At 40.8% G+C, this 24,804-nt stretch overlaps 3 protein-coding genes across 4 annotated transcripts in view; 2 read left to right on the top strand and 1 right to left on the bottom strand.

Moving 5' to 3' along the window:
* Window positions 1-5,711, top strand: part of slc23a1 (solute carrier family 23 member 1) — a 12,774-nt gene extending 7,063 nt beyond the window's left edge. The window contains 7 exon segments of the mRNA XM_052537989.1: window positions 182-338; window positions 509-586; window positions 589-639; window positions 1,360-1,466; window positions 1,569-1,639; window positions 1,641-1,696; window positions 5,695-5,711. Of these exon segments, the coding sequence (XP_052393949.1) occupies window positions 182-338; window positions 509-586; window positions 589-639; window positions 1,360-1,466; window positions 1,569-1,639; window positions 1,641-1,696; window positions 5,695-5,711 (537 nt within the window).
* Window positions 5,712-8,670: 2,959 nt separating this feature from the next.
* On the top strand, window positions 8,671-18,756 carry ccnjl (cyclin J-like). Of its 2 annotated transcripts, XM_052537895.1 has the most exons (6): window positions 8,671-8,974; window positions 9,526-9,621; window positions 12,181-12,391; window positions 15,778-16,077; window positions 16,405-16,564; window positions 16,670-18,756. In XM_052537895.1, exons 2-6 carry the CDS (start codon window positions 9,544-9,546, stop codon window positions 17,142-17,144), a joined length of 1,224 nt encoding a protein of 407 aa, XP_052393855.1. In that variant the 5' UTR covers window positions 8,671-8,974; window positions 9,526-9,543; the 3' UTR covers window positions 17,145-18,756. The 2 variants fall into 2 exon arrangements, with proteins under 2 accessions (XP_052393855.1, XP_052393856.1); XM_052537896.1 differs by lacking the exons at window positions 8,671-8,974; window positions 9,526-9,621 and adding an exon at window positions 10,082-10,161.
* Window positions 18,757-21,584: 2,828 nt separating this feature from the next.
* fabp6 (fatty acid binding protein 6, ileal (gastrotropin)) lies at window positions 21,585-23,286 on the bottom strand. The gene is made up of 4 exons (XM_052536674.1): window positions 23,119-23,286; window positions 22,015-22,190; window positions 21,806-21,895; window positions 21,585-21,723 (listed from the first exon to the last, which is right to left on the bottom strand). Exons 1-4 carry the CDS (start codon window positions 23,183-23,185, stop codon window positions 21,661-21,663), a joined length of 396 nt encoding a protein of 131 aa, XP_052392634.1. The 5' UTR covers window positions 23,186-23,286; the 3' UTR covers window positions 21,585-21,660.
* Between the last annotated feature and the right edge of the window lie 1,518 nt (window positions 23,287-24,804).

Here is a 24,804-nt window from a genome sequence, read left to right on the forward strand (position 1 = left end):
AAAATGCATTTCCTTTACATCTATAGATGTTTTTGCTTTAATACATCTGTGTGTTTTGTTGTTCCAGGTGTATCTTCCTCATTGTTTTGTTTGCTCAGTATCTAAGGGACTGGGCCTGTCCTTTCCCAAACTACTCCAAACAAAAAGGCTGCCTTACAATTGATAATCGTGATTCCAGTAGATCATCATGGCAATTATGGTGGTGTGGCTGGTTTGCTATATTCTCACCCTGACGGATGTGCTTCCAAACAACCCAAATCATTACGGTTACAAGGCTCGCACTGATGCCCGGGGCGATATTATGACCCAGGCACCATGGTTTCGTTTCCCTTATCCTTGTAAGAACCTTGCTTGCTTCCTGTATCACAAAAATATAATTTCTAACAGCTTCTATTTTTTCCCCCACAGTAAAATGATTAGAAGTATGATTAGAGGGAAGGATATTGGTGGGTTAATGGCTGAAGTCTTTCCAAATCAGATCATGTTCATGATTTTGTGTGTGGTACAGGTCAGTGGGGTTTACCCACAGTGACGGTAGCAGGAGTGCTAGGAATGTTTAGTGCCACTCTAGCTGGTGTTGTTGAGTCGATTGTGCTCGTCTCTCCGGAGCTCCACCTCCTCCTGTTCATGCTATCAACAGGAAAGGACCACAACCTGAAGGGTTAAAATCAGACAACACACAGGTGCACAACAGGTTTTTCAGAGTTTTCCCCATGTTATAATAGAGGCCTTAGCAAATGTGACACTGAAGGCTTTACAGGGTTAAAACTAAGTGTCAGCAACAGCTGATGTTGTGACGTCACACAGGTGATTGCATCAACACATGACCATCTGTGTTTACATGTAAACTGTTATTTAGAGAACATGCTAACAACAGAGCAATTAACCAGAGTAAACAGTTAAGGTGCAGTTGGGGATTTCTGAGAAAAACTGTTGGTATCTGAAATCACCGAAACAAACACGCCCCTACCCAAAAGGATCTCAAATACACAAACATGCTATGAATCAAGTGTTTTTTGATCCAATTTCAACACCATTTCTTAGCGCACTTTTAAAGACTGTGGTATTCCTTGCTGTGTGTAGCACCTACAGCTCTGCATATTCGTTTCGAAGGATCTCAGCGCTGTGACTGCAGATTGCTTTTAACAATATCTCTGCTCATTTCAGTCTGATATTGAGTTGGAGCACCTCATCACAGCTCAGACGGTTTTGTTATCATGTCACAACTAACTACACAGCACCCATCAACAAACTCAACACAGCTTAGTGTTAAAACAAGAAATGTATTTTATTATTCTTTATGTCAGAGAGGGAGGGGAAAGTTATGAAAAACTAAAACCAAGTGGAAATTTTCTTTCGGGGGGATCTTTACAGAGGGAGTGTGCTGTATCATAGCGGGGCTGCTGGGCACAGGAAATGGATCGACCTCTTCCAGTCCTAACATACGGGTGCTTAGCATCACCAAGGTGAGGTAGAGGGAGCTGGTAATGACTGATGTTGATTTTGTGAGTTTGTTTTGTGTTGAACGACAAGCAGTGGCTTCTCTGGTGTCTTGATTTCTCATAAAGGTGGGAAGTAGGAGGGTGATACAGTATGGAGCAGGCATAATGCTTTTATTGGGAACTATTGGGAAGTTCACTGCTGTTTGCCTCCTTACCTGACCCTATCCTCGGAGGGATGTTCTGCACCTTGTTTGGTAACAAGCTTGTTGGACCTATTTGTATTAGCATATTTTTTTCCAGCTTTCTCCACAGGGTGTCAGTTAAGAGTTCAGAAACCCTGTTGTAACTGCAGATATGCTCTATCCAAGTCAAAGTCATGCCATGAATGAATTTTGTATTTTAAACGACATTTGGTAACACTTTAGTTTAGGGACCGATTCTCACTATTAACTAGTTGCTTATTAGCATGCATGTTATTAACATATTGGCTGTTTATTAGTACTTATAAAGCACATATTCTGCATGACTATATTCTACATCCCTACACCCCAAAAACAACAGGAAATTATTATTATCAATGATTTCTGAAGGCTCACGTGACACTGGAGTAATGGCTGCTGAAATTTCAGCTTTGCCATTACAGGACAAAATATTTTAAAGGAGAACACCGTTATTTTAAATTTGAATAATGTTTTAACGTGTTAACTAATTTTAACCGCCTGAACTTTATTGTGAAGAATTACCAAGTCATTCCTCATGACATTTTTAACAACAAACAATAATGTTGCAATAAACACGTATAGTGAAACAGTGGCTTCAAAGCAAAGGTCTCTCATAAACAAGCGTCAGGTGTCAGTAGGAGAACAAATAATACTCTTTTGGGGTAAATTCTTTTTGAAACCAGTTCAAATTAGAATTTTTGGTCACATTTTATTTCAAGGTACAGTTTCCATTATTAACTGGCCATTAACTATGACTTTGGCAAATTGTGCCGTTTATTAATAGTCAGTCAGACAGTTGTTCAGTTCAAGTATGGGTAGGATTAAGGGATCTAAAATGTGTTTGTCGTTATTAGCGAGAATTGGTCCTTAAAATAAAGTGCTACCACATTTTAGAAGTAAAAATGTCATTTAAGACACTGAAATTCTGTTTCATTATACAATGAAAAATATGAAAAAATAGTGTTGTCAGGATGTGCTTAACTAAGCCACCGTAGACACGAAACAGAGTCATGGTTTTGCTCAAACTGCCATTTTGTAAATATATATACAATTCACAGTAACAAAATCTTGACCTCTGTCATACTTTCTAAACAAACTCAAGACACTCAGGTCTCTTGGTGAGTCTCAGTTGTCCGTCCCAGAGGTTATCTGAGCCCCTCTCCCTTTAGAGCCCCTGCTTTGTTTATGTAGCCTGAATGTGTGAATGTAATATGCAATGCATATTACAACATTTCAACAGATACAACAGAGACAAAGAGTATGGTACAGGGTTTGGGGAAAACAGCTCTGGGGAGTGTCTGCTGTGGCAGTAGGACCTCAACATACTGGCAAGTTTCTGGGTCAAACAGCATCTTGCGCTGTGGCAGCTGAGGCATGTCCACATAGAAATAGCAGCCAGTTTCCGGGTCTAGTAACATCTGGCTGGGTTTTTGTCCTGCTGCTACACTTCCTCCTGTTTCTGGATACAGCACACCTGTACCCCCAAGCCTGGCCTCTGCATTCATGGGAGCAACAAAGATTGTGTTGTGTTGGCTTTCTGGGGAAGACATTTTCAGCCCTGCTTCCCCGTTCTGAGCTTGACTGGTTGAGCCATCTGTTGGATGGACTAGCATTTTTCCATCTTTAGAGGGATCTGAGGGATCTCAGTAGGGGGGGGCTATGACTGTTTGATGCAGAAAGTTGGTTGTAAAAAGGTGTTTGAAACAAGACAGGCCCTTGAACATATCCATGAACGGCTCCAATATGGGGAAAAATCGTCTGGTAACCCAGTGGATTGGGTTTGTAATAATATGAGGGAACCATTGGTGTTGAAGCATCCGTTAGGAGCACCCAAGCAGACAGAGGCCCCACTGAACCCTGTGACCTGGGAGGAAGACATGGGCTCTGTAGGCCATCACTGATTATCTTGCCATGATCCGTTGCTCAGAACTTGCTGTGGGTGGACAATATTGCAGTGCAACTGGGAAAAGTATATCTTTGTCAGAGTTGATGGTCATCTCATGCTCTGCCTTGTTCAAGTCTCCTTTTGTAGGGGTTTCAGGAGAGGCCTGCTCTTTAGCTTGCAGTGCCAGGTCTGTCCTGTTAGTTGATTTCAAGTTTGTATCACTGACTAGAACGGCAACTTGGCTTGTCTCTGAGGGCTTTGACAAGGCACAACTGTTTTCCTTGGTTACACTAATTTGGCTGACCTTTGTAGATCCAACGGAATGCCTTTTAGCATTTGATTCTATTGGAGGCATTACCTTAGTCAAGCATCCTCTTGGTCCGGAGTGATCTCTCGTTTTCTCCAGTGAAAGAAGTGAAGTGACTTTCTGTACCAGGGTTTTTCCTCTTGTCTGTATCCTTTTCCCTTTCCTTCACCCATGTTGTTGCATAGATTGTGCATTGATGGCTGAAACAAAGGAGCACTCCCATCTATTCCATGGGCTGATTCCCCTGTGCCCTTGAAAGACATGTTGTATGTGTTTTTCACTAGGGTTCTCATGTCTCTTACTACATGCACAGGGCCCGTGGCTTTCAATTTGCCTTGGCTACCTAGGATTGCAGACTGTCCTGGTGACTTGACTTCCTCTCTGTCACTCTCTTGTTAGTTTCAAACACTGCTCTCATCAGCTTGAGGCATTATATTATCCACTACATTTACTTCCAAATCAGAGATTAGGCATGCAATATTAGTAGGACTGAGTGTACTTTCAGTAATGCCAGCCTGTTGCTCCTGCTTTTCCAGCACATTGGTTAAGGTCATATTGTGTTGTGTATGGATTTCTTGCCCTGTATGGTATTTTTCAGCGTGTGTGCTGATGGCTACATTTGTTTCTACACTCGAATTCCATGCTCTGCCCTTTGCTGTGTCACAGGATAGCTTCACACCAGGGCTCAGGTTAGGCAGCCGCAACATGTCCTCTCTCGGACTTAACTTCTCTGCTTTCTCGTTCTCTGAAGGGTCCGTTATTTCAGTTCCATTGTCTTGAACTTCAGACCTGCCAATTGCACTTAAAAGAAGATTGAAGCCATGTTTGATCAGCAGCTTGGGATGTGTTTTAGAGTTAACACTGCAATGCTTTTGAACAGGGCTGCTCTCTCTCTGGGCCTCCCTCTGAAGAGTAGCACTTTGATTTAGTTAGGTAGTTTTAAAGAATACATCTTTGGCAGACAAATACATGCATTTATCAGTGGTAATAGATGCAGAAACATGCAAGGTTTGAAGATTCTGTTCATGTTGCATTTTTTTAGTTAAGACATTTGTTATGATGCAGGAAGCCATCTGGGTTTTGCTGGAGGTTTCATCCAGGGAAAATGACTTCTGAAGTCTTTGCTTTCGGTTAGACTTTGATCAGCCACATGGCACTCCTGGTTAAAAGCTGCAGGGGTGCTATGCTGACGCTGAAATATGTCCCGAGCACGCACAGGTGTGTTTGAAACCTGAAGACTTTGATTGCTGCTCCCTCTGGCATGTGCCTCTGTTGTGTCCTGTCTCCTCAGTTGGATTTGTCTTTTGGGCACAGTCTTTAAGCCTCGGTTTAGTTCATCAGTGGATTCCAATGCCACATCAACAGATTCACAGCTACTGGATTCTGAGCAAGCAGATGTGTTTTGAGTGTTTGAATACATATTCATTTTAAAAGAGAGAGCATCATCTGTCCAATTGCTGTGGTTTTCATCAGCAGAGGGCTGACTTAAGGACCTACAGCTGAAAACATGCTTGTAGTCAGTTCCAGAACAGGAAGCTCTTACCTGGTTCAGGTTAACAAAGCTTCAGCAACCTTTGTTCCCCTGCTGGTTGATCCTCTGCTATTACCTGTAGGGTGGCAGGGTTGCTAAGTGCTGCTATACAAGGTGTAGGAAAGTGATCTTCCAGATGCCTTGCCGGCTCTGCTTTTCCAATGTCTGAGTATCAGCGAGTCTCTGTAGCTAGTGTTGGTGCCTGGTTGCAGGGATACACTCCGAATAACAGTGCAGTGGGAGTCTTGACTCCCGCTTGCTGACTGTGAGTGTTGAGATGCAGATTGCAGATGCTTTTCCATTCGTAGACCTGACTGACAGCTAAACCTGCTCCTTTCTTCAACTCACCCAGCTACCCTGGCCCTCTCCCTCCTTTTCCTTATGACCCAGAATATGCCCGCCTCTCTCAAGCCTACATTCAGCCCTGGGTCTTTGCCTTTGTGTTGCGTGGTCCTCTTTTGGCTCTGTGCTACCATGCTCCTGTTCCCTACACTTGCTGTATTGATTTCTCTTAGGTGTTATCAAAATAGTGGATTCTGGGGAGCTGTGCTTCTCAGCAGTTCTAATGTTAGTATGAAATACAGCCCTGCTGCCTCCAAAATAATACCTTGGTTTAACCTATGAATCTTTTCTTGATAAATTAAGCTTTTCTGAATTATCCGCCTTTTGCCTTTATCCTGTTCACATTGGGACACATCAGGAAGCACTTCTGTACCATTTTCTTCTTGTGTTTTGTAGTCTTGTGGTAGTGTAGCGTCTGTGATCAAGGATCTTGAAGTGATGATTTTTATAGTGGTAGCACAATCCAATAACTCAAATGTGCCACCTTCAGAAGGATGCTCTGTAGAGACGGTGTGTGTTCTGTCCCCTAAAGCTTCACTCTACTCACTCAGAGAACATAGAGCAGTGTAGTATGAACTTACTGAGTCATCAGTGATATCATCAGTCTGCTCTAGGTCACTTTCCCCTTCATCTGTTTGTTGGACAGGCAGACTGTTTTTTCTTTGATAGATGCAGATGATTTAGACATTTCTCTTTAAAATGTCACTTTCAAAATTGTCCTCCTGTGGTGCTTGAAACTTTCTGTTGCAGTAATACTGGACATTTTACACACTAGTGTTGGGTGGATGTGCAGGTCAGACCTATATTGGAATTGCAGAAACGTTTATGGTTCAGAAAATAAATGTTATACACTAAGCCCAGTGATGTCCAGCTTGACTGCTTCTTCATTATATGTGGTCCAGGCCCAGTAGTAGCTAAGGCAGTGGCAGTCAGCTTTGACAGCAGGTGCTGGTCTGGCTGTGCTGGAGCTTTCCCTTTGGAATCTAATCTAAATATAGTTCCCCAGGCCCCATAACACTATCATCAGGGAGATAGGACTGAAGACTTCTGGATACGCTTTGGTAAGTATTGGGCCTTTAAACAGCCACTGCAAGTAGAATGGTCATGCTGGTTATGAGGTTATAATTTGATGGTGTAAATTGGTCCTTTTTTAATGTAGGCATTAGAGGTATCACTTTATCTAAATTAATTGAATATTGATCTGAACTTTGTTTGTGTGAAGTTAATTTTGATGTGAAAGTGAAGTTAACTGGCAACTTAACTATGAGAGGAAGCACTGTTGTTCGAAAGCACACAGTTGTTCGAAAGCAGATGTGCACTTCCTCTCAAGTGTTTGTTGTGCGCTGCCAACCAACTCTGGGAGTTTCACTGAATTGGCCATGACGTGGCCATGCAGGCCATGACAGCTATTTGATCCACTTGGTCTTGGCTGTGCCTGGTGGTTTAATGACATGATATAATGACCAGCAAGGATATAAGACTCCTTCATTTCACACCAGCGGTGCTCAAAAAGTTTCTTATCCACATAGTAACACATACATCAAACCTGAGGGGACCAGCAACACTGTGGTGTTAAGTTGTGAGAAGTGTGTAGCATTACATGGAGTACATAACATAACTTCCATACTAGCATTTCTCTATGAAAACATGGTTACAGTCTCTTGAAACATGGAAACAATAGCCATAATACATAATAACGGTAAAGATTTCCATATATCTAATTTATTTTTACATTTATGCGTTAAGTAGACACTTCTCCAAAGCCTTAAAATAAAGCAACATACAGTAAGTGTCTTGGTTTGATGGTTGTGAAGGGGTTAAGTACATCTCTCACAAAAATGTTCCATAGTAAACCAAATTTCACTATTGCATACAGTAAATATCAAATGGCATCCTCTTATAAAGTATACAAATCTTTGTGCCACATTTGTATTTATTATTTTGCATGACACTCTAAGAATGGCATTAATAATCAGTTTGGCCACATACTGTAGTACTTTAAATATAGCTTAGCTAAACTGCTGCTTATAAAACGACTAGATTTTTTAACTTCAACATATGCTTTAAGAAACTAAAGATCATTTGATCTACATTGATCAGGCATTGATGTATTCTATATAGATAGTAGGTTACTATTTATTAGATTATGCATCAACTTCACCTTATACTACAATTGTATTCCAATTAGGCCTGGTTTCACAGACTGAGTTTAGGTTAAGCCAGGATTAGGCAATTAGGACATTTAAGTATCTTTTATAAACATGCCTTAGAAAATTACTCGTGTGAATCTTGAGACAAAACAATGGCATCATTGAAAGTTTATTTAATGGTAAAAAAGCCCAGACAATGCATTTTAGTCTGGGACCAGGCTGTGAAACCGGGGGGTGAGTTAAGCAGTATCTACAGTGCTTATGCGCGCAGGGTCCACCTGCTGGCCAAATACAGGCAGAAAATACCATAAATTAAAATTGGTCACTTTATTTCACAAAACTAGGATTTCGTTTTACATTTCTTAACATTGGTATTGCGTGGGACCCATTCAGACAGCACTATAGTGACAATCACTCTTCATTTTAATAAATTAATTTTATCAACACCAGTTTCAATCGAAATGCGTTATTATTTAAAAAAGGATTATTGAGCAGATTTATATGATTACTCACGCAAATTATTTAATTTTTTTGTTATTTATTCTTTACATTTTAGATTCAGTTATGAAACAAAAATTATTTAAAATGTTGTTCCTCGCTGTTCTAATTTACGTAATCTCACCAAACCATAATCACCACATTTTACCTGTTGATTTAGATGATTGTTTTCTAATAAAACTTACTTGCATGCACATTTCAGAGCATTCAGTTCATTTATCAGTGTTTGCAACACGTTGACGGATTGTTTGAAGCCACGCTCATGTTAACATGTTAATGTCCGCGCGCGGACTCCTCCCCGTGCAGAGAGACCTTACAGCTCCGCACACATCATTCAGAGCTGCTCTCAGGCCGTGGGGGAGCGCACTACACGGGACGGCTAAAAAAGTCAGAAGGGGTTCATTTGGATATACACGCGGCGGTGTTTTGATTAAAAAAAAAACACCCAACTGCACATTGAACCGAGTTTGTTATACACGGGAAGAATTTCCCTTGATATGGGATTTGTTTCGAAAAGTGCACGCGCGTAGTTGAAGGATATAACTCCAGTATGCGGCAGTTTTGAAACAAAGGGGTCTGGAGCGCCGTTGTCTCAGTGGTAAGACGCGCAGTTCTTTTAATAAAGGCCGTTATAATGTTGCATTTTCAGCCTCAGTTTTAGTTTGGATAGTCGTGGTCGATTAGCGAGTTTTTAAACCGAAACTCTACGCTTAATTTGTTCACAACTCTCATGTATACTTGATATCGCTGTAATAAGAGTCTCGTGGCGTGCCGCAGGGCTATATGTGCTGCACCGGTCACTTTCATTTCGGACCGATTTATTTATCTATTTAGAAATAAAGCTAGACTATTGTGCTTAGTTAATTGGTTAAGACTTACACAAATAAGACATAAAGGCGTGATTTTCGTCGAAGCGTCTGTTGTAGTCCAGCGGGGGAGGAACTGCTTGAACTTTGCTGGACGACTTCAAGATCAGTAAATTTAGAAAAGAGTTTCAAACAGGCGCCCACTTATCTTATGCCTCAAGTTCCCTTGAAGCACTGTGACATTTTCTCGCAAACAAACCTGAAATAGAAGTTGTGTGGCAGAAGTGCTTAAAACTGAACAAGAATTGCTTCTTTCCCTCACACACTCCTGTTTGTGTTGAAGGATTGGGGCCCTCTCTGGATGGGAAAGATGGAATCGGAGGGCCAGTGGTGGAAAAGCCAGCTTGCAGCGGACATCCACCAGGCTCTGCGAATTAAGGTGAGTGGTAATAAACTGCTTTGCATTCATCACAGGTTATCACAGTGCAATTTTCCAGGTCTCCAACGGCTCCAACATCCAGGCCTCCAACGGCTCGATTGCCACACACTGAACCAGGTTTGGTTTTTGGCTTGCCCAAGCTTTGATGGGGAAGTGTGAAATGTCTCATAGCCCTCAGAAAGCATCCTCTCATTGTGGCTTTCTGAAGGTTCCTGGCCAACGTCTAGTATTGTCTGCATTCATATTGTAAGCTTAATTCCCTCACAAGAGTCGTACTGAACATCATGTACAACAAGGAATACCCAGGACCCTTTGCAAAGCCATTAAGGCATTGGTCTCAAACTCAATTCCTGGAGGGCCACAGCTCTGCACAGTTTTGCTCCAACCCTAATCAGATACACCTGATCCAGCTAATCAAGGTCTTCAGGATTACTAGAAACTTCCAAGCAGGTGTGATTTGGAGCTGGTTGGAGCTAAACTCGGCAGAGCTGTGGCCCTCCAGGAATTGAGTTTGAGACCACTGCATTAAGGTCTTCCATGGTACATCATGCGTTTAGTTTACAATGTACCAATGTACAATGTACTGCTGTTTCATTATTGGTAAATTTGTTCTTGAAAGTGGACCCACTTTTGTGTTGGAACACTAGGAAGTGTCTTGCTAAACCCTGTGAACTTTTGTTTCCTCACTTCTGAGTGAATTGCACTCATCAGACAGTGAGGTTTTAGTGCATTTATTTAGTGCACTCTGTTGTCTCTTTATTGTCCATGTTTATTGCGAGGTGTGCTCACATCCGGTTTGGAAAGTGAACTGCTCTGTTTGTGTGTGTGTGTGTTTGTACTTGAGTTTGTCTGTTAGCTTGAGATTAACGGGCCGAACAATCCTGCTGGGTTTATTGAGCACATGTCAAGGAGTGGCAAAATGATGCATGTGACTGAATGTGGCGGGCTTGAACGTTTTTTTTTTTTTTTTTGGCAAGTTATTCTCTTCAATACCTGGTTAGTCAGAGTTGTACTATGCGGAATGTAGCGATATGTAGGAGGTCTAATGCAATGCAGATGCAGAGTGGTTCAGATGTTTGTGGCGACCGGGTGTTTGTTGTTGGTGGACTTGTAGACAGAACAGTCTCTCAGTTCACAAGAAATATTCAGTTAATGTTGTGCAGAAATGTTTAGCCGATGTAAATCTTTAAACAGAGAGGCTATAGTTTAGTTTGTTTTGTGTGAGAGGTTGGCCGACTTCTATTACGTCAATACCCAAACCTAAGGGTCTTTGCAATTAATTGAAATCTTTGAGGAGGTTAATTAGCAGTCGTGCTTTTAATATGGCTCATACTCTTTGTTTGCCTTAAACAAGCCAAATGACAATATTCAAGCAAGTCTATTTCCTCATTTTTTTTGTGTGATGTTCAAGTGCCAATTCCGATTTTCCCATGTGTGAAACCCACAAAAATCTAAACCCACAAAAGGGTTGCTGCTTAGCTGGTTTTATTTCCTCTAGCTTTACCATTGCCACAGATGTGTTGAAAAATCGCATTCTCTTGAAAAAGGTTTGCATCAAGATACGCAGTTAACAAACTGATCAGCCGTTTAAATACGGCAGCAGCTGTAGGGTTGCCTAAATTGCGGGCAGGACCCACAAAAGGGCTCCTTGAGAGGGTCAAATCCCAGCCCCTCACCCCACAGGGGACAGATGGCTGCGAGACACGATGGCTAGGCCTGTAAAGGAACCAGCACTCTCCTCAACAGCCACTATAAAGCAGCACACTCTTCCTGTAGGACTCATGTCTGGAAAAGGTTCGACCATTAAGCTGCTTATTAAGCGTGACTGGTTTGCACTGTAATTTCTGCGCAGTTAGTGTTGGACTAAATTTTGAAATTGGCTCTGGTTTAATTGGTTACGAAGAGTGCTGACAAAAGGAAATTAATTTACTTGGCCTCATTCATGAAAAATTGTTAAGCTTTCACAAATTGAATCAGTTGAATTTGAATGCAGAATACAACACTTATGCTCATGGTTCATACATTTATCTTTAATTTGACATTATTTTATTTACTACTATCTTTCACAGATTGTATACTTTTAATATATATAGATTATATATGGTGATATTAAAGAATAAAACAATAATTTTAATGTCTCGCACAAAAACTACTGTTCTCTCTTATTAACATCAAGGTTGGATTTATTTGGTCAAAAATATGAAAGCCCTAACATATTGTGATAAAATATTTGAAATATAATTTCAAATACAAGTAATGTTCAGTTTTCTATGTGAATAGAATTTAAAACAGAATTTGTTTCTGTGATGGCAAAGCTGAATTTCCAGCAGCCAGCACATATCCTTCAGTGTCACATGATTCTCCAGAAATCATACTAATACGCTGATTTAATGCTCGGGACTTTTCTTATATCATCAGTGTTAAAAACAGTTGTTTCGAATACTTTTGTATAAAAATTTGTTGAACACCCATGATATTTTTTGTAATGTACCATTGACCAAATATTATATATACTCCTCTTGCAAAAAAAAAAAAAGAATACCATCCTTTTCTCCATAGGAGCTGAAGTTGCCAACGTACCAGGCCCAGTCTCCACAGATTGGGATGCGGCGGTACTTTGCCGACCTGCTCGCTGTTCTCAGTAACCGGTACCAGCTGTGCCCCACGGCACGTCACCTGGCCGTCTACCTGCTCGACCTCTTTATGGACCACTATGATGTAGCGGTGCGGCAGCTGTATGTCATCGCCCTCTCCTGCCTCCTCCTGGCCAGTAAGATGAATTTAATTGCTCTTCATTTGCTGTTTTTATGTGACTGTGATGCTTGATTCCTTTTACCTGTACCTGATCAGGCAGTAAACTCAATGCAGGTTCCATGAAGTATATTTGAACTGATGAAATTTCTTCAAGTGCTCTTATTGAACCGAGCGAGCGTGTCTGATTCTCTGTGCTGGCTGGCTCTTGTATTGTGCTGTGTGCAGAAGAGGCCCGGAGTCAGTCTCCAAGACAGCCTATCCAGTGCACAAATACGAGTTTGGCATTGCAGAGCAGGTTCCAGCTGTTCCGGCATGTTGCAAGTCTAACTGTCAGTTTTAGGTGGATTGCACACAGATCGCATAGTGCAGCAGAAGGAGAGAGACAATCTTGCAGTGATGCAGAAGTGTCGCCCTGATGTCTCCAGGAGATTTGTAGTGCAGGAGACAAGGAAGCCTGACTCATAATATATCAGTGCTGTGTAATGTGGCAGGACATGTTATCAGTGGTGACACGTCTGCTCGCACACAAACAAAGCAAGAGAGATAAGATAGCGGGGGGGGGGGTAGTTGTGTTGCCATGTGGTGGTGTTTTTAACAGATTAAAATCTGGAGCGACCAAAATGACAATTAATTCAGAGTGCTTTCGGCATCTGCATTTGTACAATACTTACCCGAATAATCAAAAGGTTGTCTTTAAATGGCATCTCTCATTCTTCTGACCCTCATTATGGCCGCCTCTTGATTGGGGGAGGGTTGTTTTGCGTTGGCTGGCAATTGGCAGTGTTCGGGGATTAATTAGTTGCTTTTGACTGAATGAATAATGGCTTCGCTCATGATCCTTGTTAAAATATCCCTCCCTTTCCCTAAATCATTGATTCAGGCGGCTGTGGCCATTGTTGGGTTTCTCTAAGTCGCCTGCAGTCAATGTGTGTGGGGCAGGGCTGAACTCAGCCTAAAGCTAAGAGCATTGGAAAGTTTCCATTCAGACCAAGACTTATTATGACCAATGGTAGGGAGCTGCTATGTTTGCATAAAACAGCCTGGTTTGTGATTTCATATTATTAAAAAAATCCCATCTTAATATTCATTTTAGCCCTCTTTTACCAGGGGAGGTCTTAAATGCTGCAGCAGCGAAGAGATCGTTTCCGCACAGAATCAAATTTTTGTGAATTAACGTAACAGAACATTGTTTGCGGTAAGTATGAACTTGCATTTACAAAATGTAGTAATTGCACCAAAAATGCGAATAATTATAGTCTGTGTTTTACACACTCAGAATATGTGTGAACCTCACATACAGCTCACAAAATCATGCTTGCGCTGTGTAAGCTACTGTGCAACAATTATACAATTGTAAAAACTAAAATACAGTGCATGATCAATCATTTAGGTGAGATATATATATTTTTTTGAAAAATGTCTAAAAAAAATACCCCCCTCAAATAAAAAAAAAAAGTCACCTAAGAGAGGAATTAATTTCCAAAAATGAAATTCAGGCCCTGAATAAATGTCTAAAAATCTTGATTGGATCATCACTATAATACATGATAAAAAGTAGGCTTTAAAAAGATCGGTATCAGTGATCGGATCAGCCGATACCGCTTTCTGTGATCGGCCTCAACAATCCTGATCGGAGCGCCCCTAGTTAAAGCTTTTTTTACGCTGGTGTAATTTAAAGCCAGACCATATTGAACTGTGTATTAACACAGGATGGTCATCTCGAAGGCTGAATCAGCATAATTTGTGCCGTGCCCAGATTTCAACTTTTAAAAACTAGCTGAGTGAAAACATTACTATTCTGAAACGGAGGAAATGAATAAAAGGCTTTCAGGTGAAACCGTCCAGGGATGAATGATGGCCATTTGCAGCTTGAGGATATGCGTGGACGAAAACACTTGAGGTTGATGTTATCAGTGCAATTAGCCCCCAACACCCACCCGCTCTCATTCTTTTAGCTGAAAACTGTTGGAGGAGGAGAGGATGAGATATCAGGCTCATTTCCTGTCCTGAGCTGGGGTGATGGTTTTTTTTATGGTAACCAATTGAATGCACGATGCATGTCGTCAAACTGGTTTTTCTTCATCAGATCTGATTTCTATTATTAGCAGAATGTTTTCTGCATTTCAAGGGATAACGAAAATGAGATGAAACCCGAATCCTTTGTTACTCTCTCATTTTCAGCAAGAAGCCCTGTTGAAATTGTATATCTGTTCTATAGCTAATGGGGCTGCGGCGCGCTCCTTTTTAACCAAACGGTGTAGAGTAGCATGTCGAATGCAGGCCAGCCCTCTCCTCAGAAGGATGAGAACCCTAGAGGGGCATGTTTGAACTGAAACACTCAGCAGGGTTCCTGGTATTCAGATTAGTGTCACAGATGCTCCCTGTGGTTTGATGCTTATGAAAAGAATTTGTACACCCCGGATAATTAAGAAAAAACACTGTGCAGTGGCTTTTTTGTCAGCTGAGTGTTTTTGACCGTGAATGTCCACCAGTGTTCCCTGTTCGTCTGCGGAGTCTACAGTAATGTGACAAAAGAAATTGTATTTGAGCTTGAATTAAATGTGATGATGTGAAAGACAATAAATAGGCAACACGTTTTCTATGCTTTGTCTTTGTTGGCGGCACACAAAAACACATCGAGTTCAAACAGTGCAACCCGATACATGAACAAAGGACTCGTGGGTTAAAAATGCACATATGCAAGTATATGATACTCAGTGTCATGACATAAAGACCTCATAGTGCTTGCGTTTCCTTTAAGAGTAAAGAGTTTTTGGAAGTCTAGAGGAATGAAGGTGTGACTTTGGTGTCTCTTGTCTGTTTGGACTGTTTCTCCTCCACGCCAGCCAGCGATCTGAAGGGGTCTGTGAGCGCTCAGGCATGAGCTGCAGAAGTCAGAGGTCATGGGCTACTCTTGGGGCCCTTATTGTTGGAGCACAAGACCGCAGGGGAAGCAATACCACAGAGCCTTGGATTTTGGGGAAAGGATATTAACACCTAGCACGAAGAGAACAAAGGAATTCTGCAGAGAAGGGCTAATTCACTGTGAGGCAGCTGTGCTCTCTCATTCCAGGAATTCACAAAATGCCTCACCTTAATGATGTCAATGCAAATCCTTTTAAAGAAACCCAAGTATGTGAATGGAGCACAGCGATGGATGGTTCTTAGATCAAGAATGTCTTAGATCTTAGTCATATCTGATAACGGCAGATTCTTAAACAAGGCTATAAAAGGTCCTTACTTTCATCTATTGCACGTCATGAATCTGCATCAAGATATCTCTGATGTGATGTCTGGAATACCAGCAGGAAAATCCATGCATTCATTTTTTGAACATTGTAATTGAAACAAAGTATTTAACGTCAAACTTAACCTCCGATACTTTTGTTTGTTTTTGCACAGGTAAGTTTGAGGAGAAAGAGGACCGTGTGCCCAAACTGGAGCAGCTGAACACTCTGGGCTTCATGTGCAGTCTGAACCTCACCCTCAACAAACGTGACCTCATCAAGATGGAGCTGCTGCTGCTGGAGACGTTCGGATGGAACCTGTGCATGCCCACACCGGCCCATTTCATTGACTACTACCTCCACGCTGCTGTCCAGGAGGGGGACCTGCACAACGGCTGGCCCCTCTCCTCCATGTCCAAGACCAAAGCCTTCATGGACAAATACACGCACTACTTCCTGGAGGTTTCGTTGCAAGGTGATGAAAAAAAATTCAAATCTCCATGCTGTGACATTAACATAATTATTAATATATAAAATCAAAGTGTCAGTTTTTGTTTAATTGGACAAATTGCAGGAATTGTTTATTTCAAGAATGTATTTTTTTTTTTTTATTGTTTTATTTATATGCTTAATAAATACATTACTATTACTTTATATTTGGTTTATATGTCAGTTATTGATGCCGTATTAAGCATACTGATGATGCAGCCACTGTATAAATGTTTCATGCCTAACAGTCTCTTAACTGTGGTAAAATCACTGAGGATATAACATAACATGTTTCAATGCGTCTTTGTTGTAGATCATGCTTTCCTGAGCTTCAGGCCTTCTCAGGTGGCAGCTGCCTGCATAGCTGCGTCCAGAATCTGCCTGCAGATCTCCCCCAGCTGGACCACCGTCCTCCACCTGCTCACGGGCTACTCCTGGGATCATCTGACGCAGTGCATCCAGCTCATGTTACTGTAAGGGCAAACCGCAGTATACGCTCGCATTCATACGACGTGATGTGCCCTGAAGTAAACCCCCACGTGCTTCACCTCACCCTGCTCTTGTGTTTATTTTTTCAGGGCTCACGACAACGATGTAAAGGAGGCCAACAAATCCAAATCTTCCCCTTCCTCCAGTCAGAGCCTCCAGCCGCAAGCTCTCATCCCCCACAGCCCCGCCACCCCGGCTCTGCAGAGGCAGCCCATCTCCAGCTCCCAGCAACTGCTCCTCCAGGCCAGCAGATACCCGCAGCTCCCCCAGCATTCGCCGGCATTATCCCAGCTGCACATGCTGGCTGACTGCCAGGTCCTGGGACCGGTGGGCTCTCGGGAATATCTGCAGCCCCACCAGGCCGGTCTGCTTTCGGCCTCAGTTCCGGCCAGCTCATTCGCATCTTTCCCAAGCTTGGCGTCGGGGCTACGAGGCTTGCCCCTCCAGGGTCCCATCTCCATGCAGGTGAGCGTGGTGCCCGAGCGCCACTGCCTCGGTCTGACTTACGGGAGTGGCTACTTGAGTTCCCACCACTCATTCACAGCTGGCTGCTTCGACAGGTGACGCTAGGACAGGGAGGACAAACTCAACCTGGGGCTGCCGCTGTATTAACTTGACAACTTTTGGGCATTTTATGAACTGAGGATATCTATTTTTTAAGATTTGTTTTAGCCAAGTGAGGGCCTTCTTCCAGTGCCTCAACAGATAAGCTAGACTCTGGTTCTGTGTCGACCTCAACAAAAGACTTGTGACTTGGGGATCCTTTCTAAAGCACACAACCTTAAGAAGAGAATTGTGGAGGTCCACATTCCATCCCACCAGCATTTTCAAACGAGTCCTTGAACTTTCACACTGGATTTACGGTCCTTTGATGCTGCTGCCTTTTTATATGAATTGATGGCTTTACGACCAAGAATCCTGTCTCCCTTCTGGTCTTGTTTACAGTGACCTGCCACTTTTCAGGGATGTACAGCTCTCTTTAATACTAACACACAACATACCATTGAACCAGCTGATGTTTGTATGAAGTACTATCTTTTCCCTGCTGAAGGAACCCATGCTTTACTAGTTCCTCCTCCCAGGGAAAAAGAGCCATGATCGCCAGAACCGTGTTCTGCTGTATGCTATGAAGACGACTTCATTCTGCGATACCTCTTCCCTTCAGACGTGGCTGCTGGCAAAGATTACCTCACTGTCACGCTTTCATTCCCATTTACCTCGAAGGTCATGCTAATAACTAGTTTAACCTCACTGCTGGGGTTAGAAAAATGGATCTGCTGTTACAATGTGCTTCAGCTGTAGTCGTGTCAACATTTTAGTCCAGATGTCTAGACTTTAATATTGGGTCCAAAATATTTTATTATTATTATTATTGTAAACTAAAGAGAAGATTAACCAAACATGCTACATTTTCTTTCCTTTTGTTTTTGTCCTTTTTTTGTTGTTCAGAAGGTTCTTAGACTACATATGAATTATATATGATGACTGGCCTTAAGACCAAAGTGTCTGCTTTATGTCCTGCTGAATGAAGAGCTTTTTCAACCACTTTACTGGACTTTGAATCAAAATCTTTCTCCCTTTAGTCTTGAACTTTAAACTACCTCAGTATATTGCCATTTACTTGCTGATTCCGCAGGGCTCGTCTTTTCATTTTCCATTTCTTCTTGATTGGTCAGAACATTCAAATGTTTTCTTTATTTAATTTGTTTTTTGGCTTTTTTTGTGTTGAAGTCCCATATTTTGTGTAGGTAGAGAACTATGTTCACTGTAACAGACACGCACTGTTTGATATTTCAAGCCATTCTCTTGTTGAAGCCTCTGTGTGTGCAATATGTAATCATTAGTTTGTTAATTTTTAGACTGTGTATTTTTATTTTGTACCACTACGTTTTTTTATACAATGTAGAATTAGTTTTTCATTGCTTCAATTTTTTTTAACAATCTATTACTGCTTCCATGCAGTGATTTATTTTTCCACCAAGAAAATGTTGCACATTGCAACCAATGTCTCCTGAATCTCTAGACATGTAGTAGACTAGAGAACGTGGATTCTGCTTATTCGGTGATCTAATGGGTTTATTTAAAAGCCTGTATTTGGGTGGGGAAGGGACAACAGGTGTAAATTGGATGAAAACCACAGAAATAAAACGGAAAATAAAAAAATGCACAAAAGCTTGGTAAATGTTTCGTTAATGTGTGAGTCATACATTTTGAATAGAAGCCATGCTGGATTTGCATGGCTTAAGGCAAGCTGTTTCATATGAATGTGTGGACTCATTGCTCATGAAAAGGTCTTTGGGGAGCGAGGGGGTCGTGTTCACTTGGCTCCACCCCAAATACCACTGCCCTCCCCCTTCCTCCCAGCATGTAACGCGCTGGACTGAAGACAATGGGGTAGATTCCTGCCCCACATGGTGGTTCTTCCTGTCACTAAACACCACTAAACAAATAAGGCACATCCAACTGAGCACCACTGATCGTTTCCGAAATAAAAGCTCTTGGCCTCAAAGAACAGCCGACAATAGCTACAGTAGTGTTGGTGTGATGAACAAAATATGATTTTAGTGGGTGTTTTAAGGAAACATCTGTGTAGTGCAAAAGACCGAGAAGAGTAATTGGCTTGTAACAGATCTCTTTTATGACACAGTTGGAAGTTATATGAGTCTTTAAAACTAATAGAGACGGCCATGATGTAGCTCGGTTAATGTCAGACCTTAAAGTGCACCAAAATATGAAAATTGTCATTTACTAGCGCTCACATCTTTTCGAACCTGTGTGACTTTAATTTCTTCTTCACAAAAGAAGATATTTGGAAGATATTAACATATTTTGAACTAAATGGCTTCAGTTCAAGAGACAATTGAAGTTAATGGGAATGAAAACTGTCAAAACGGTTCTCAACGTTTCTCAAAAAATCTTTGTGCAAAGAGCAAAGCAAGTCTTTTACAGGTTTGGAATGACGTGTGTGAGTGAATGATGGCAGAATTGTTATTTTTGGGAGAACTATCCCTTTAATGACCATGAATAAACTTGAGGAGCCTTATATAACACTGGTTTTAAGAGGCCAAATAATTTAATTTGATTGGCTGGTTTAGGAGTATGACAATTGTGAAAAGTGTTATATATTAGCATTTTTCTTACATCTAGCATATCGCTTCACAAGACCTTGATTCTTCACCTGTGGTCGTTTGATTCCTGTAGTGTTTTTTTTAGGCATCAACTTTGGGGGTTTCATACATTTGCATTATATGGACTCTTTAAATATATATATTCTTGATGGGGTGGAGCTCACTGCACCATTGCGGATTAGGGGTTTTATCTGTTTAATTAAAGAGATTGGGTGGATAGCAGACAGAGAGAGGGGCCCTGTCTTTGTGCTGGATCCTGGCGGGGGGTACATGGGCAGGCCCTGGGAGGTGGGCCACATGTCTGAGTTGGTGTGATGATGACAAGACATGAAATTGGGGGGGTGAGAGCTGGCAAAGGGGCAGTTGGGTAATGGATCATTTTCACAACCTTTGTTTGCAAAGCATTGCAGGGGGAGGGGCTGGCACCTTTTTTTAATTACCAGGAGGGGTATCTCCAAACTGAAGGGCACCCTCTTTTGTTTTATTTCTTTATTCATGCTGAATCTTTAAATTGATATTTAGTTCATATTGTTTTTATATAGTGTGATTTCAGATAAACAGTGTTTTGACCAGTTAAAGATTAAACATGCTTCAAATCTTTTAATGATTTAAATTAATCTTTGCCTTAAAAATTGTCTGGGAAAAAACACAAGCGCCTACCATCCACAATTAGTATTGTCCTCGGTATTTTCTTTTTAATTTAATTTTAGTTGTTTCTTAAGAAATTATTAATCTTCAAAAAAAACAATTATATATATATATAATATATATATATGTGTGGTGTGTTGGCAACGTGTGTACTCAAACACCCCATAATGATAAAAATCCACCCAGTTCTTTTTATTTTTTTATTTATTTATTTTTTGGTGTACCAAGTGGTAGAGCATTGTGTTAGCAGTGCAAAAGGTTGTGGGTTCGATTCCCAGGGAACACGTTAGGTAAAAAATGTTGCCTGAATGCACTGCAAGTCTGCTAAATGTATTTAATGTTATGTACCCATTTCTCAAATTTAGACCGTCTTGGTCTCATCACACAGACAGGCCCCTCCCATGATAGTTTGATTGACAGTAGCGTTCCAGCACAGACTACACTGGTGTATTACCTTAGACCCGTCCTGAGTGAGCTGTCTTCAGTTCACCATTGTTTCACCGCCGGAGCAGATATAGACAAATATATCACCTAAGCTATAGGTGATGTGTTGCTGGATGTAATAATGAACACACCAGTCATACACTTACATTTGTTTCTGAAGGGAATGCTCCCCTGATCTACCTAAATGTGTCTATGTTCACCTGAATCATTTGTGGTCCAGCTTCACTTACAGAAGAAGTGAGTATAAGGTTTTTTAATTAATCTTTGCAAATCGCCTTTACTTATAATGTGCTGATTAGCAGGTTTCACAATGAATGTGGCTAAAGTAAACAGTACCTCAGAGAGCAGGCTGGAAGAGAGGGGCGGGCTCAGCAGAGCTCATTATCATTTAAAGGAAAATGCTACAAAGCAGCTTGTTCTGAAAAGAACCTTTTTTGACTGGGTAAAAAAAAAAAAAGCTGTTTTTTTACACTACCACTCAGAAATTTTAACCAAACTATGTTACAGACTTTTCATTAAGGCCCTAAAGAATCATATCAACTTGTGGAAAATGGGCATATGGTGAACCCTTTAAAAAATGAATGCTATTGGCTTTGTGAGAGATCGGCCTGAAGGGTACATGCAGGATTTAAGTGTTGACTGCCCTCCAGTGGTGGTCAGGCAGCCAGCCAGCAATCATTTTTAATTTGATTAGATATTTTATCTCTTTATAATATGACTCATTTCATCACTGAATCACTTTATGAATTAAGCAGGATGAAGAGGAGAGATCAGGAGACATTAGTCAGTTTATCTCGTACACTTTATTCAAGAAAATTAGAGGTCAGAGCAGATCATGGTCATCTATCTCAATAACGCAGTTAGATCTTCTTGCTTGTACGTACAAAAACAACTGGACCACTAGCGGCACTGGCTGTGGAGGTCTGTAAAGCAAAGCAAGGGGACTTTAGCTACTTTACAAGCATCGAAACTCATTTCACAAAGTTAAATATCATGATATCTCACCTCCACCAGCTTTCCACCGCTGATCTCAGATGTGTGGTGGTACTTGGGGAAACTTATGGCCAGCTTCCCCCCTTCCATGGAGACTATGCCCTAGTGAGGACATGCAAATATGAGTTTTCATTACATGAAGCAGTTTATGAACATACCGTGTCACTGAAGTCAAAGATATACAGTAACTTCAGTCAGATCTATCTGTTATTATACCATACCTTGAATTTCTTCCCTCCAACAGTCTCCATTTCACTCTCTTTGCCAACGATGAATTTGTTGGTCACAACATGGCTATTTGGGTAGTACTGGATCCATGTGAAATCATCTCCATTCTGGATGACCTCTGTCACAAGCTTGAAGTCACGGCCCTTTGTGATGACATCATCAGGGATACCTGAGGTATACAGGACCAAATCAGGATATAAGAGTGATTATGTGAAGGATCATGTGACAATGAAGAACGGAGGTTGCTGACAATTTGGTTTTGCCATCACAGGAATAATTTTTTATTTTATTTAAATATATTAAAAAAGTTATTTTTAAATGAGACCATATTTCACAATAGTACTGTCTTTACTTTGCTTTTGATCAAATGAATGCAATCTTGGTGTGCATACAAAGAACTGTTTCAGAAACATTAAAAACATCTTTATTATTCCATAATTTCACCAGCAGATGTAGAAATTTAAATATATCCTCTTACATTTTATTAATGCATTTGGCAGATGCTTTTATCCAAAGCAACTTACAGTGCATTCAGGCTATAGTTTATATTCATTTTTACCATGTGTGTTCCCTGGGAATCAAACCAACAACCTTTTGTGCTGCTAACACAATGCTCTGCCACTGAGCCACAGAAAAGGAGTTCTCTTAAAAATAAAGATTCCAAATGGCGGGTTTTGCAGCAGTGCCATAGAAAACCCATATTTTTAACATTCCATAACACTTTTTTTCATAGTTTGAGGAACATTTTAATAATTTGAACTCCTATTCTACTATAAAGAGCTTTTTGTGCAATGGAAAAGTGCCATGAATATTAAAGGTTCTTAATGGAACCACAGATTTATTTATTTATTTAAGTAACCTTTATCTTTGAGAGTGCGGGTTCTTAAGATGCAAACACACCAGGACATCTAGGACAACATTTCTTACCCAAAGCAATTTATAGTACAGGGACAGTCTGAACTAGAGCAACCCGGGATTAAGTGGATAGAGGTGCAGCCAGAAATTCTCATCTATTCAAGTCTGATTTACAAACTCTTCCACTTGGCATTCACCCATCAACAGGGCAAAAATCAGTTGTTTGAAAAGAAGCGGCTTACCAATCAGTTTGCAGAACTCTTCATATCCATCCTGAGATTCGGTTTCCCACTTTCCATTGAAAGCCATGGCTTGGGCGTTGATTGTTGAGCAGAGAGGAAGAGCAAGCTGAGAGATGAAGTACGGATGGGTGAAGTTTCCTGCACTTATATACCCTACCTCTCTTCAACACTCCCTATTTTTTCATGACATTATGGGTACACCATAACCAAGCCATAAACTTTTAGGATGGCCTCACAAAAGTCATCAAGTGCATGACCGCACGGCTGGTTACCTGAGTAGCAATGATGTACCATACATGGGTAAAGAAGGATAATCATTAATGCTTTAAATCTTTTCCTATAGAATGTGTAGAGTGACACAACATAGGATTTAATGTAAATAGCACTTACTATCTATATGGTCAATATTCATGACAAATAGTTGATTAATGGGAGTACTATAGCAATATCTCCCATTTGTGCAAAACCATAATGAAACGGCTACAAAATGTGTTTTAGATTGCCGCTGTCGAGTCTGAAGCTTAGCAGGCTATTGAAGGCCATCTGTCTTGACCTTGCTTTTGAAAGGCTAGAAATCTCTTCATGTGAGACTGAACTATATGTTCCAGTAGACAGTGATTCGTACCCACACATACCTTTCATACATCCAGAAAACTCAGCTGAGAGAAAAGTATATGCTACTCTTTAACATGACTATATTCAGCCCTCTTTTCCAACCAAAAAAGAAACCTCTACCATCATTTACTCCACCTCTCATCGAATTACTGTCTTCTGTGGAACATCAAAGATATTTTCAGTGGAAGTCAAAGGGCTCCTGTGTTGTTTGTTTCCCAATGTTCTTTCAAATCTCTTATTTTGTGTTTCTGCAGAACAAAGAAAGCCATACAGAGGAGTAAATGAAGAATTTACATTTTTGGGTGGAGTTTATTCCTAAAATGAATTGATTAAAAATCTGTATTTTTTAAAAACTTTTTGTTTGTCTGTAGTTTAATAAAAAGGAAAGCTGTGCCACAGGCCAATGCCCTTCAGCACATAAACCTCTGCTAGTTTCTCACAGAATACAGCTTTCATTGCGTCATCTCTCTTCCCCTTGGCCTTACATTTTCATTTGTTTCCTCAAGTCTTATGTTGAGATTTACAGATAAATTTCAGCTTCAAAGAACTCTACCACACACACATCTAGTAGAATGATAAGCTTAAGAGAGATAAAAGCAGGATGAGAACAGGAGGAGCTCTCACCTCTGAAAGCACACATTGATTTTTGGGGAACAGTGGGGACAGGCACTTTTGAAGCATCAGAAGGTCATTTGATGATGAGATATTATTATCTGTGAAGGTGAGGACTATCATCATAGCTCTGCAAAGATTTTGCTCTTCATTTTTTAGTCGTGAAAATCTAGCTACTGCTGCATAATAGCTGCAAAAATCTAAATTTAAATAATACAATGCAAAACATTATTTTGCATTAACTGCAATTTAAAAAAAAAAAATATATATATATTTTGTTGTACTCTTTTGAATGGATTAGGAATGCTGCTATAACAGCAAACAGACTGATAAACCCATGCTTACTAAATGTCACAAGCAGGTACTTGTCATAGCTCTCTGAAGAGCATATTAACTTAAATCAAATGGTATGATTGCAAAACACTCGTTAAACTGTGTCCCTCACAATATAGGTACTGA

This window comes from Carassius gibelio, chromosome A21, assembly GCF_023724105.1.
Source record: "Carassius gibelio isolate Cgi1373 ecotype wild population from Czech Republic chromosome A21, carGib1.2-hapl.c, whole genome shotgun sequence".
Lineage (NCBI taxonomy): Eukaryota > Metazoa > Chordata > Actinopteri > Cypriniformes > Cyprinidae > Carassius > Carassius gibelio.

Coding starts and splice junctions, on each gene's coding strand:
- fabp6 (XM_052536674.1), bottom strand. CDS start 23,185: ATGGCTTTCAATGGAAAGTGGGAAACCGAATCTCAGGATGGATATGAA. Junction 21,896..22,014: donor TTGGAGGGAAGAAATTCAAG/GTATGGTATAAT, acceptor TGTCCTCACTAG/GGCATAGTCTCCATGGAAGG. Junction 21,724..21,805: donor GCGGTGGAAAGCTGGTGGAG/GTGAGATATCAT, acceptor TTTGCTTTACAG/ACCTCCACAGCCAGTGCCGC.
- ccnjl (XM_052537895.1), top strand. CDS start 9,544: ATGGGAAAGATGGAATCGGAGGGCCAGTGGTGGAAAAGCCAGCTTGCA. Junction 12,392..15,777: donor CTCCTGCCTCCTCCTGGCCA/GTAAGATGAATT, acceptor GTTTTTGCACAG/GTAAGTTTGAGGAGAAAGAG. Junction 16,565..16,669: donor TGCATCCAGCTCATGTTACT/GTAAGGGCAAAC, acceptor TTATTTTTTCAG/GGCTCACGACAACGATGTAA.